The sequence below is a fragment of the Gouania willdenowi genome, chromosome 5 (assembly GCF_900634775.1).
Source record: "Gouania willdenowi chromosome 5, fGouWil2.1, whole genome shotgun sequence".
In the NCBI taxonomy this organism is placed as follows: Eukaryota; Metazoa; Chordata; class Actinopteri; order Blenniiformes; family Gobiesocidae; genus Gouania; species Gouania willdenowi.
The window spans coordinates 1,872,018-1,886,166 of NC_041048.1; the positions used below are offsets into that span (position 1 = coordinate 1,872,018).

At 36.9% G+C, this 14,149-nt stretch overlaps 1 protein-coding gene across 2 annotated transcripts in view; it reads right to left on the minus strand.

Moving 5' to 3' along the window:
- LOC114463610 (protein TMEPAI-like) overlaps positions 1–14,149 on the minus strand; it is a 41,996-nt gene extending 27,847 nt beyond the window's left edge. For both annotated transcript variants that reach the window (XM_028447270.1, XM_028447269.1), the window contains exon 1: positions 13,761–14,149. In XM_028447270.1, the coding sequence (XP_028303071.1) occupies positions 13,761–13,857 (97 nt within the window). In that variant the 5' untranslated portion in view covers positions 13,858–14,149. The remainder of the gene's footprint in view (positions 1–13,760) is intronic.

The window sequence follows — 14,149 nt, forward strand, 5'->3', positions numbered from 1 at the left end:
TCCACTAACCCCAACCAGTCCACGCAGATGGCTGCCACCTCTGAACCTGGTTCTAACGGAGAATTCTTCCTGTTAAAAGGGAGTTGTTTATTCCCACTGTCACTAAATGCTTGTTCATGTGGATCTTGTTGGGTTTTTTCCTTATTATTATGAATTTTGTATTTTGATAACACTATGAGATGACCTTTGTTGTAATCTGTGCTATATTAATACAGACTGATTGATTGATTATGTTCTGCAGTTTGTTTGTTTTTATAGAATTCAGAGCAAAAATGATTTAGTCGGACAAAAAGGGAACTGAGCCAAAAACACTAGTTTAGTGGATTATCAACATAAGAAACATTGAGCATCTGGTAGGTTTATAAAACCACTATCAGCTCTGAAAGAAGCAGCAAATGTTCCTAAAATGTGTTCATGGATGATCATTGTACAAAAACGTATCATCGACACAGGTCCCTTTGTTCAGATCAAAGCAGTTTGCACTAAACTCTACATTTATATATAATAAAAACAGCAATTAGGAAAAAGCAAACACAGTCTGAAGTCATTTTAAGTCATTTTAAGTGTTGCCCTCCAGCAGTCGGCCATGTTTTCAACATCAGCCTCACAATGGCAGGTGACTCTTATGCAATTAAAAGTCTAGACAAACAAACCATGACTCAGACTAATTAAAGACACCATAAAAGATCCTTTAACCCAAAGTTATGGAGGTGTGAAAAAAGACTAGAAGACCAAATAACAGCAAACTGTGGATAATTATCTTCCTCTTTTTTTTTTTTGCAACAGAAACCTTAAAGTTCAGACTTTAAAAGCCGACAGGAACAAATCAGGACTTAGATTAATCAGCAAAAGACATTAGACTGATCTCATTTATTGGTCATTAATACGACTATTCATTTAGGCCACCAAACATTAAATTCTCGTCGCAGACGCACAGAAAAATCCAGACGGTGTTACGCTTCATTCTTCCCTCAGACTAATTAATGACAAAAACAACGGGAAATCTTTTCCACAGTCAGGCATTAAAGTCTGGTCCTCTAGTCATCTGATAGGCATTGCCTTCCCATACAGAGACACAGTGTTGGTCCTCAGACAGTCATTGTATGGATTTATTCACACTCAGAGACACACACAGAGGGCTGAGACTAATTAATGGGGCGAGATGGCCTTGAAACGTCGTATGGAGATCACACACACACAGTGAGTAAACCTCCCCCCTACCCAAAGGTGACACCGACCTTGACCCCCAGACGCACATTCTGCATGTATCTACATATATGTTTGATGAGAACATGCAGATGATGTTTGTTCTTCACTAGCGTCTAGGAAACAAAGAACAGCTGAAGGAAATGTTTGAGGAATTAGGAAGTTAGATTGGAAACAGTGAAAAAATGGCTAATGTGTTGGAAATGTCCCACCAATACACTACAAACTCAATGAGTATGTACTGTCTACTATATACTAGAAGTATGATTAGGATGGTGAGCGTTCCTACTGAAGTAGGTGACCATACGTCCGGTTTTACCCAGACGTCCTTTTTTACGTCTTAACGCTAATATTTACTTTATCTGAGAAATTCCACCAGTTTCTGAAAGCTAACGAGTTGCTCTTTACAGCCAGTATCACGTTATTACAGTCATTTTACTCACACGCGACGGAATGATTAAAAAAAACACTTTGTTTTGACGAAATCGTCACATACGAGAAAAAGAGAAAAGAGACTAAAGTCTAAGAGTGTTTGAAAAAGTCCTGAGTCAGTCTGAGTCGAGACCTCATCACCTCCGTCTCCATGACAACAGACAGAATAAAGCTCAGAGTCAGCATGGGACCATGTGATGTAAACTTTCACAGTTAGTATATTTAATGATATATTCATAGTTTTAATTTCTAAGAGATGTTTGTCATTATTTCAATGATTGAAAGATTTTAAGAAGGTTTACATGAGATTTTTGAAGTACAGATTGTTAATTACAATTACAATTACAATTGAAACTAGTAAAAATTATACTATGAATATGTGGCCCTGGAATTGTAACATGTTAAGATTGAAATGTAGATATCTACAATTACTAGAACCCCTACTTATTAAATGTTAAAAACGGTTTTCCACACACTGAGGCTGAATATCTGTTGATTCTCCACCTTTACTTTGAAAGTTCTGAAAATTTCTCCAGTATTGGTTTCCCTTCATTGGCTTTCTGTAAAATCTAGAATAGAATTTAAAATCTTCCTGTTAACATGATCAAGCTCCTGTGTGTCGTAGAGACGTGTTAGTGCTCTATCGTCCAGGCAGATCACTCTGCTCTCAGTCTGCTGGTCTTCTGGAAGTTCCTAACATGTCTAGAAGTAGAACAGGAGGCAGAGCGTACGCGTAACAGGCTCCTCCTCTTTGGAACCAGCTCCCAGTCTTAGTACGGGAGGCTGCTACTCTCTCCACCTTTAAGGCTAAACTCAAAACTTACTTATTTGCTGTAGCGTATACCGTATAATAGCGTTAACTTAACCGCTAGAGCGGACATGGGCTCGTCTGTGTGCATTTACTGACCTCGGAGTCGCTGTTAGCTTACCAATAAATGGGAAGCGATTGATTGATTGATTGATTGATTGATTGATTGATTGATTGATTGATAGTGTGCCCACTAATGTGCATGCACTATATACTAATTTTGACGTCAAAATGCCAATGTCATTGTTTTTGTGAGAATCAATGGTTCAGTTTTCTGCAGAGCTGAAAAAGAAAACGTATCCTTGTTCCTTTGATTTGAGTTCAAACAAAATATGGACCAAATTTTCCAATAAAATGAGCCAGAGGCAGTAATGAAGTTATGGCCTTCACTTTATTAGCAAGCTTTCAAACTCACACGCTGTAAAATGACTGAAAACACAACCCACAGCTGTATTTTCCCACACGTAGATAGACCGTGTGATCGTTTATAGAAAGATGGACAATGAGGGCCACTCGGACAACCTTGAAAATCCCAAAGCGTAGACATTTCTCAGTGAAAGGAGATAAAGGCAAGTGTGAAACTCTCCACCATCAGAAATTATTAGTCATAAAGAAATAAATACAATTTATGAGAAGTACATTTACCCTGTGTTGGTTTTTTTTACTCGTCTTTACATCATAGTATGTTTGTTTGTCTGTTCCATTTGTACTCAGTTCTTTATTTCTGTAAATCTAACCTGGATACGAAATGTGTTTCCTACAAACGTGATGCGTACTGCAACAAGGACTCGTTAAAGGTTTTATCAGTGAAGAAGAAGAAGAAGAAGAAGAAGAAGAAGAAGAAGAAGAAGAAGAAGAAGAAGAATATATCTAGGCCTGGGACGATAACAGATTTGTGGACGATATATTGTCCCACAAATTATTGCCATTAAACAATATTATTGATGATTTTTTTTTTTGACCAAGTTAACCACTAATAAAATGATAACATATCATAATAATGTAAGTACACCCTTTCAAATGCAATCAACTTGTATTTCTCATTAGTATTTTTTACCATTGTAATTGGAATGTCAAGAACTTTTAAATATTTTAAACAAATAAAACAAACATAAAAATGAAATGGATTCTGTCTCTGTAAGCAAAAAAAAAAACACTTTAATAAATATCACAAACAAAAACAATAAAATACACCCTGTCAACCAAAGTTAGTGTGAGTAGTATGTTAGTATGAGTAGTACGTTAGTGTGAGTAGTATGTTAGTATGAGTAGTACGTTAGTGTGAGTAGTACGTTAGTGTGAGTAGTACGTTAGTATGAGTAGTACGTTAGTATGAGTAGTACGTTAGTATGAGTAGTATGTTAGTATGAGTAGTACGTTAGTGTGAGTAGTACGTTAGTATGAGTAGTACGTTAGTGTGAGTAGTATGTTAGTATGAGTAGTACGTTAGTGTGAGTAGTACGTTAGTGTGAGTAGTACGTTAGTATGAGTAGTACGTTAGTGTGAGTAGTATGTTAGTATGAGTAGTACGTTAGTGTGAGTAGTACGTTAGTGTGAGTAGTACGTTAGTATGAGTAGTACGTTAGTATGAGTAGTACGTTAGTATGAGTAGTATGTTAGTATGAGTAGTACGTTAGTGTGAGTAGTATGTTAGTATGAGTAGTACGTTAGTATGAGTAGTACGTTAGTATGAGTAGTACGTTAGTATGAGTAGTACGTTAGTGTGAGTAGTACGTTAGTATGAGTAGTACGTTAGTGTGAGTAGTACGTTAGTGTGAGTAGTACGTTAGTATGAGTAGTACGTTAGTGTGAGTAGTACGTTAGTGTGAGTAGTACGTTAGTATGAGTAGTACGTTAGTATGAGTAGTACGTTAGTATGAGTAGTACGTTAGTGTGAGTAGTATGTTAGTATGAGTAGTACGTTAGTGTGAGTAGTACGTTAGTATGAGTAGTATGTTAGTATGAGTAGTATGTTAGTGTGAGTAGTACGTTAGTATGAGTAGTACGTTAGTGTGAGTAGTACGTTAGTGTGAAAATTTAAAAAATATCCACAGTATGAAAATAGCCTATATAAGTTTCTTCACCACACCAGTGAGTGGACGTGTTAACAATGTAACGTGTTCTCCAGTCATTGTTTTGTCCCCTGAAAGGTCAACAATCAGTGTTCACCTAAACCTACTGTCATTGAAAGCTTTGAATGAAGCTAGAATAGTGTGTGTGTGTGTGTGTGTGTGTGTGTGTAATCATTGACTCACTACAAGTGCCTTAAAGCTATAGCTACGTCTAATCACTGGCTCCTGAAGAACTGGTTTTCTGTTTCACCCACAGCAGAAAAGCTGGTTCATGCTTTTATTTTCAGGAGGTCAGAGAACTATAAATGGGGTTTTTACAGCTCTGAACATGAAGAGTCCTCAACAACATCAAGTAGGTGGAGCACGTTACCCAGAGTCACAGTTAGAATGAAGTAAAAACACGTCCCACAATGCAATGCAAAACACATTTCCAAACATGTCAGTTAGAGTGTTTATAATGGAGATCAAAGCAGACTTTCCAGCTGAAATAATCTTGGATTTTTTTTTTAATCTATGAGGCCTACACTATGGCTGAGTTCAAAATTTATATTTTTTCTCCAGATGGCGATATACAATATAAATCTCAATATTTTTAACTCAGACAGACACAAGAACCACTTCATCAAACAAAATGACTACAAAAACACAACAATAGCACCAAAGACCCACAAACTGTCAACAAAATTACACAAAATAACAGGATAATGCAGAAAACAACAACAAAAATATAGAAAGTGACACCAAAAATGCACAAATCGACAACATAAATGCAGAAAATGAAAGAAAAATACACAAAATGACAACAACACCACCCTGTATTAATGCTCAGATCGGTCATTATTCTAAACGCTTCATAACGTTGCCCTCGGATCAGATACAATCACATTTTTGTTGCCCCCACTTGCTGCCCATCCCTGCACTATTATGCCTTCAAACTTAGTATGAGTACTTTAGTACGTCAGTATGACGATTACAACACAGCCTGTGTCTTTAGCTGATATATCATAGTGAACAGCTTTAAGAAATAAAGAGCGACAGAGTCAAACTGTAACTGTAACTGTAACTGGTCACAGAAGAGTTATTAAGGGACGGTAATGGAACCTGAAGTCAAAGAAGTTGAAATTTGGTTGAATTAGCAGAAATGTCTTTAAAAAGAAAAAAGAGGAGAGAAATAGAAGACAAACAAGTTGACACTTGTTGGATGTTGTATGACATAATCCTGTAAAGAGGAAAACGCAGCGGCTCCTGCCCTTGAGCAAGGCATTAGAAGTGTGTCATCAGGAAAACAGTCTCATAGAGTTTCTGCTGATACTTTGTGACTAAACCTATGACTGTATTTACAGTGTAAGATGATTAAAGGGTTTTGGTTTCTGGCACCACGCCAACTGTCAATCACAGGAAGTGAAATTTGACCCACGCAGGCTTCTGTAAACACACGTCAAATCAATCCTGGATCACCGCAGGAACAACGACTAACCGTACTGATGCCATTCCATAGTCACACACACACACACACACACACACACACACACACACACACACACACACACACACACACACACACACACACACACACACACACACACACACACACACACACACACACACACACTGTGACAGCCAGACAGAGGTTTACATAATAAGTCTAGGAGGTCCAGCCAGAACAGACTCAATCATTTAATTTCCATGAAGCAAAGCGAGAGTCGAAAGGAGACGGAAAAAGAACCAAAGAAACACAAACGATGAAGAAAAATAATATCAATCGTTTTATTTTCTTCTGCAAGAAAACGTCCTTCCTTATTTTTTGTCCAAAAATACCAAGAACAAACACTTTAGGACATGGAATTCTGACTAAACTCATTATTTATTCCAGATATTTGGCAAACGTCTGTGCCTTTAATGTCCAGTGTCTGACCAAATATTGGCTGATTATTAAAGAAATGACTAAAAAAGACCATTTAAGACTTTTGCTCAGATGTCATAAAATGTGATTTACATAAGTAGTAAGTTGTATTTGGTTGCATTTCATTACGATTTACCCTCACATGTGCTCTTTCCACGTCTTGTCCTAACCGTCACGCCGGATTTTACAAAGTCATCAAGGGGAACACGTTAATTTAAAACTCTTTAAAGCTAATATTTGCTCTATCGGAAAAATTCCACCAGTTGCTGGAAGCTAATGAGTTGTTCTTTACAGCCTTATTATATAATTACAGTAATATTACTCACACGTGACGGAATCATTAAAGATGTCGCTTTGTTTTGATGAAATCGTCACACACGAGGAAAAGAAAAGAGAGACTAAAGTCTATGATTGATTGAAAGAAACCAAATACTGTAGGACAGACTGTTATAATCAATAATAAAGGTGATTGACTTCAGTCATTTTTTAAAGTATTTGTTATAAAGAGAGAAAGTAGATCTTAAATCTTATGGACAATAACACATTTTTTATCTACTATATTATATTTCGAGGTGTCTCTTTGTTGTAAATCTAAATATGGTTCCTCTACTGACACTGATAGTGATGGAGTTCCAGGATCAACACTGTGAGCTCAACATTAGACTTTAGGTCCATAAATGATGAGCAGTCGTTCCCTGGAATAGAAGGAATAAACGTCTCTAGCCTCCAGCTGAACTCACACAACCAGCCAGAGAAAACATTTACGCCGGCCATAAAATCAGCCTGGTGCTGAGACGCCAGACATGTTGTAACAAATGGGCCGGGAATGGGATGGGCTCAGCTACTGGTATGAAGTGATACCAGAGAGATGATAGCAGCGATGACTACACACACACACACACACACACACACACACACACACACACACACACACACACACACACACACACACACACACACACGGCCAGTGTGTGAGTAACGTTGATGTCATGTGCTTTGACTGGCAAGATCGGCTGCTCTGAACAAATGTGGTTTGAATGTGTGTGTGTGTGTGTGTGTGTGTGTGTGTGTGTGTGTGTGTGTGTGTGTGTGTGTGTGTGTGTGTGTGTGTGTGTGTGTGCGTGTGTGTGTGTGTGTGTGTGTGTGTTGTGAATAATGAGGTATTTGGACATAAAATCACCAAGACGTTCTCCATCTTATATCTTATATTGGTGAAGTTGTGCAGAAGGAAAATAACAATCTGACTAAAGTTCTTCTCACGGCTGTGGCAGGAAGACCATCACAAGAAACTGGCTTGCTTTAGACCACATGTGTCAAACTCAAGGCCCGGGGGCCAAATCCGGCCCTTCAGAGAATCAAATTCAGCCCATTTGAGAAAGTAAAAATGATTGAGTAGTAGCAGATATCTCAGCACTTCCAAATACAAAATTCACAATATTTGCAGAGCTCAGTTTTCCAGTTCTTATATCACATGACAACATTGTTGAAAGAACTGTAAATTTTTCAAAAACCTGGCAAATTTTCCTCAAATTAATGCACGAAGTGTCACCAAATTACCCAAATCAGCTAAATTTAAGTGAAGATCCTCCAGGGACTGATATACTCACATACTTTATCTCGAAGGTCAAACTAGTCAATATTGAACTAAAATGTGTTTGACACTTACGTCGCAAAGAAAAAAGGTTTACATTTTTATACATAAGGCTGTCATTATCTGTCATTAGCATGAATATGAAGGCTGTCATTAAGTGTTGTTCGCTAAGTTGTGACACCTTTTGCAAAAATGACGAGACATTTAGAGCTATGTTGGCATTTTTTGGGTTAGGTGGAGGGATCCAGTGGGGTTAGGGTAACAAATATCATTTAATAACAACCTTAATGACACCTTCTTCATGCTAATGACAGGTTTCATGTCATAATAACGACAGTGTAATGTAAAGTAAAGTGTTCCTGTAAAAAGTACCATAATTATTTCATCATAATAAACAAAGATTGTGGTGTTTTTTTCTGATTTTCTTTGAATCACAAAGTGTTAGGGTCAACTACAGATGATCTCTAATAATCTACTTAATCATATTTCTAAACTCCTTTTTGAAATATTGTTCAAATAAATTTTTCATTTTAAATTTGACCCAATTTCATCAATGACTGTTTCTCCTTTCATCATCTTTTTTCTATTTAAACAACTTTACTGGCTATTTAACATTCCAAATGTTACACCAGATCGTTTGCTACACTTTTAATGTTCGTCCACCCTTTTTAAGAGAAAAGCTCTGTGAAAATGTGTAATAAGTGTAAAATAAAACACTATTTGTCAAACCTTTAATTACTGCCAACTGGCCAATCACAACCCTTTAAAAACACACTTTAGATAAAGCTCTGTATTCATTTTCAATCAAAGAATAACCTGATCACGAGATAAACCATTACAGGTAGTGTGAGATTTTAAATGGGTTTATGGGCAGAACTAGATTTCTCACACTACACATTCTGTTCTCCGTTTTCTGGTGAAAAATAGTGTGAAAATGTGCGATATTGTCCTAAAAAAATGGATGTTTGGCCTGATTTTAAATAAAGAGAGAGGAAGAAAAACAAATGAGTGCTTTTTCCATTTCAGAACATGAATTCTGTTTTTTTTTGTCTGTTTTCCACAATCACAGAAAATTAGAGGCCCTTCTGATGTTAAATTACAATCAGCACCTTTCACATGAAATTAGTTTTTTTGACCATAAAGTCAGCACAATGGTTTTCGAATGTGTACCTATTGCTGTTCAGCAGTTTTGTTGCATTGGTTGGAGTGACTTGTACCTTTTAAAGGTTTGTTTTGAACCAAATCCACTGGTTCTCTACATCAGTGTAGAGGATGAACACAGGAAAACCCTTTAACATCATTTCTAGCTCATCCTTTGATCAGCACATCTTGAGGATTATCCTGTTTTTTGACTTTGTTCGGCAACGTCTTTCATCTCCCGACACGCATCAGTGCGTTGTGCACAGCTGAAGCAGCTTAAACATAATCTTGTTTTTTTAAGGCATCATTAGCCTCAGTCTGTCAACTCCCACACTATTTCTAATTCAGAAGATGCTCTCTGTTTTCACCTCCCTCTCTCTGACACTTGGCTCGCTCTCGCCAAAGTTTTGACACGTTTCTTCCCACTCTCTCCTCTCCTCGCCGTCTGCTCTGCTCTCGGCTCTCCTCTTTGGTCTCGCTCTTTACCTCCTTCTGTCGTCCAGACTAAACATCACGTCTGCTTTCAGACGGAGGATTTGTGCCTGAGTGTGCGTCTGCATTTTTTTTTTGTCCTACGTTTTCTGTTACAAGCCCAGGCAATCATCTCTGCTGTAAGGACTAAGTGTTCCTAGCCTTGCTAGCACTGATTCTGCTAGTCGTACACAAGGAGAGGCTGTTCCTCCAAGTACCCATTCATACTTTATCACAATAGAGGAAGTTGATGACTATGGCTAACCAACGTAGGAGATGAAAATCGAAAATGTAACTCATGAGCCTGGAACATAAAGCCTTTACAATCTAGTGGTGACAGAACATCCACAACAAACCAGCAGCTTCAAGGCTGCTAATGTAAATATAAAAAAATCCCATTGTTGACTTTTAATGAACTGTTCCATGTTAGAACCAGAGAAGACGGACATTAGAAGCTGCACAACCACCAAGTCAAGGTAACAGAAGTGGAGAGTAAACATAGTACGGTAGAAAGTATCTTATTGAGAAACCACTAGCAATATTATTTCATTCCTATCGCGATCCTACACTGATTTTACTCACACGTGCTGTCCCTTAGAGGAGAAAAATCCAAAAGTGACACATTGTGCCGCTGATTGTTAATAAATGTGCTTGTTTGGCATTTTTCATCAGCAAATTGTATTTCTGGTCAGGCTTTATTTGTATTAAAAAATATCAAGTTTTACATCTTCTATCGCAATTTTGAGAAAAAATATCGCAATATAAGTTTTGGTCCATATCGCCCAGCCCTAATATCAGCATGTGTTCATTTGTTCTATAAAACTCACGTATACACATTGCATTCACACATTTTGGAGATTTCCAGAGACCCTCCATTGTGATACTGACTAAACTTCCTGTTAACTTCAAAACAAAAGAGTTAAAAACTATCAGAAGACAAGAAGAGATGCTTTTGTTTTGAAAAGGGGGTGTGATCGCTGTGATTGCTCGAATATAACTAGTGTGCCCACCGTGCATACTTAAAAAACTGTCCCCGTATAGTATACATCAGGGTAATTCTCACATACTCAACCTTTTCATACTATGATGTTGAACGCACTACACACTTAGTATGAGTTGAATGTTAGTTTGACATTTACAACACTTTCCCTTTTTCTTCTTCTCCTTTATGAGATCATGTTTATCGCTATTTCTACTGGTTTATTTTCTGACCTTTCTAACTCGGCCATCGTCTTCATCAGTCTGAACACGACCGAGATATGTTTAGGAACGATGTCCTACTGGTGTGAAACTAAAATAAATTGAGTTCTGTTACCTAACAAACATGTTTCTTTTAGACGTGTTGGCAGAAGCCAAAGAACCCAGAAAAAACAAACACAATCACAAGGAGAACATGCTCCACATATCATCTAAATACTCAACGTTTCAGTTAAAAAAGTCTTCTCTTAATCCACCTTTCAGACGTTACCACGTCAGTGTGTTTCAGGTGAAGAGGAGACTTTACAACACATAAGAAGGTGTCAAAATGTTGTGTTGTGGTTTTGTCTTTGGCTCTTCAAAAACACATTTTCATAAAATAAGCCTACAATAGTTGCACTTGAAGACTGTCTGTAGAAATGCAGTGTGTTCATAAAAAGTGTGTCAAAGTAAATTGTATATTTTGCAGACTCAGCTGCAGCCAAAGCAGATGACAGTAGCTTCTCTAGCTCTAAGCTATGCTAAAGGAAAAGCTATCACTGACAAATATTGACCAATAGTAAAAGTTATTTCTTCAGTTTCAGGTTGTTTTCATGTTTCTAGCATCGATTTCTTCCTATAAAAAGATGCTTTATGCATCAATGGTTTCATGTGCAAACTGGATAAATTCTGCAAAGCCAGGCTAATCTGATTTGCTCCATGCAAGTCTAAACTATTGCACAAAAATGCACTACTTCTACAACCGTAGAAGCCATTTGTTTGAAAATTTGCGTCGCAGGAGAGTTTTCATATATTTGCTGTTTGGATTTAAACGCGGAGATCATTTCCAAGCTGGCGAGTGAGTAATGTGTTTGTCTGATCTCTTGTAGGAATGGTTTTCTTTTTTTTCTGCGGGTGTCACCAGTCATTTGTTCTCCATATTGCCTTCCTGGCACCACATTTGTTTTAAGCAGACGCTTATTAGGAGCTGCCAGACTGGATTAATAACTTCAAATAGGCCGTCTCAGTGTTTGGCAGCAGGGACTATATGTTGTTTAAGTTTTCATTAGAGGCACATTTGGTGAACTGAATGTCTGGACTCAAAACTTTTTTATATATTGTTTCAGAAAACCTTGAATATCAAGGAAATATCAAGTGTGTTTTACTTAATAAAGCAGAAAAATCATAGCTTTCTAATTCTGCTGGGTTTTTTTTGACGATTTTCAGCACTTTTGCTTTTTCTTTCCACTTCGTTACCATCAAACGTATCCATTTTAAAGCCAATGAAGGACATTAGGTGTTAGAACAGGAACCATTGTGTTGTAGCTCAGTGTGGGATGGCAAACCAGTTTCAAACCCAAAGTGAACCACACACAACATATTGTAAATCTAAACTAAAAACAACAACAAAGTCATTAGTTAAAACAAATGGAAGAACAGAGGACTAAATGTGAACACAACATGAACGTTAAACTCCAACTAAACACAACTCTATCAGAATTAAAGCCTCATTTAAACCCAGTTCAGGAAATACATCAAATAACTCTAATCTGAATCAATGGAACCATGATCAATGTAAACCCAAATCTAACCAAATCAGAATAGGTGTCAAAGCATTTCCTATGTAAACCTGATTCTAAGCCCAAATCTGTAAAAAAAATAGTGAAGAAATATCCTGGAAAAGCAAATTATAGACAATGAGCGAATGGACAGAAAATGTGAGAGTTCTGCCTTTGTAGTTCAACATCAAAGCCAAAATAGTGACATAAAACAGTCATAGAATCACACTTTCTTCTAAAAACAGTCAAAATATGCTGTAAAGACTCTAAAAATGATCATTTGATTGACTTTAAAGACACTTTAATACTAAATAATTCATACGTGTGGAATAAAGAGAGTCAAAGAATTAATCACGTAACTTCAAGAAATGATAAGGCATTAGGAAACACATTGTTTGTTTCTTTGAAGTGATGACATTAGAGACTATAGGTTCTCAAAGTGGGGTATGGGTACCCCCAGGGGTACGCAAACTGTCATTGGGGTTTGTAAATAAAAGAAAAGAACAAACAGCGTGACAACATTGGAAACTAGAATTTAAAATAGAGCAGTGGATTTTCAGCTTTGATAAACATGAAAACAAAATACTGGAAAAAAAACAGTCAACACTCAAATTTAGCCAAACATTATAGAGCTATGTATGTTCCTCTTAACCTCAGCCTCTCATTAAAGTTGTATGAAGTTTAGAGCTGGGCGATATATCGATATTCATGAGACATTGAGTGTTCTATTTTACTAATAACAATATCGCCTATAATCAATATACATATATATTTTATAGCTTTTTATTAAACAAAATACTTGTTTTAAGAGTCGTTGCTTTCACTACCCCCCAAAAAAACAGCATTAAAAGCACAGTTATATGGATTATTATACATTTAAAAAAAAGCCACACTACAGAACTCACTCACATGTGCTGTCCCTTATAGGAGGAAAAGCGTGGCACATATTGATCAGCTGTTTGTTAATAAATAAATCTGGCATTTTGCATCAGCAAATTTATTGCAGAATTGTCTTTCTGCTCAGACTTTATTTGAATTAAAAATAGTGAGATTTATATTAGTATATCACCATTTTGAGAAAAAATATAGAGATATGAGTTTTGGTCCATATCGCCCAGCCTGTATGTAGCTATTACTGGTATATATTCAATCATTATGTGGTAATTCTGAGTAAGATGTTTTATAGTGAGCTTACAGATTATTATTCATGTTATAAACTATTCCATAACAGGATTGGTCAAATTACACTGTAGGGCTACATTGTATATGATAGTGTATATTAAGTGAGCAGGACTAAAGGAGGCACATCATGGCTTTAGGGTAAATGTCTGCATGACTGTGAAAAGTTGCATTAGATGATTCCTAATAAATAAATAAAGATGTAATAAAGTGAATTACTCACTGATTTCCATGGTCTGGAGGGAGCTGAGGCGCTTACAGTTACAAGTACAGGAGACATTGGCGGCGGTGGCGTTTAAAACACCCATCAAGTTCAACATCTGAAGTGTCCAAAAGCAGACATAAAGACTCCAGGAGAGAGAGAGCTTCAACAATTCAACAAAACCAAAAAGAAAAGCAGCAAAGTCCTCCTTTTTCTGCTGTCGCTGGTCGTCTCTCCTTATTTCTATCTATCTATCTATCTATCTATCTATCTATCTATCTATCTATCTATCTATCTATCTATCTATCTATCTATCTATCTGTAGTCTATGATCTATATAACGCACTTCTGTCGGGTTCATCGTCCTATTCCAGCCTTGTTGTGGATCTGTGACCTGTTCTCTGTCTGTG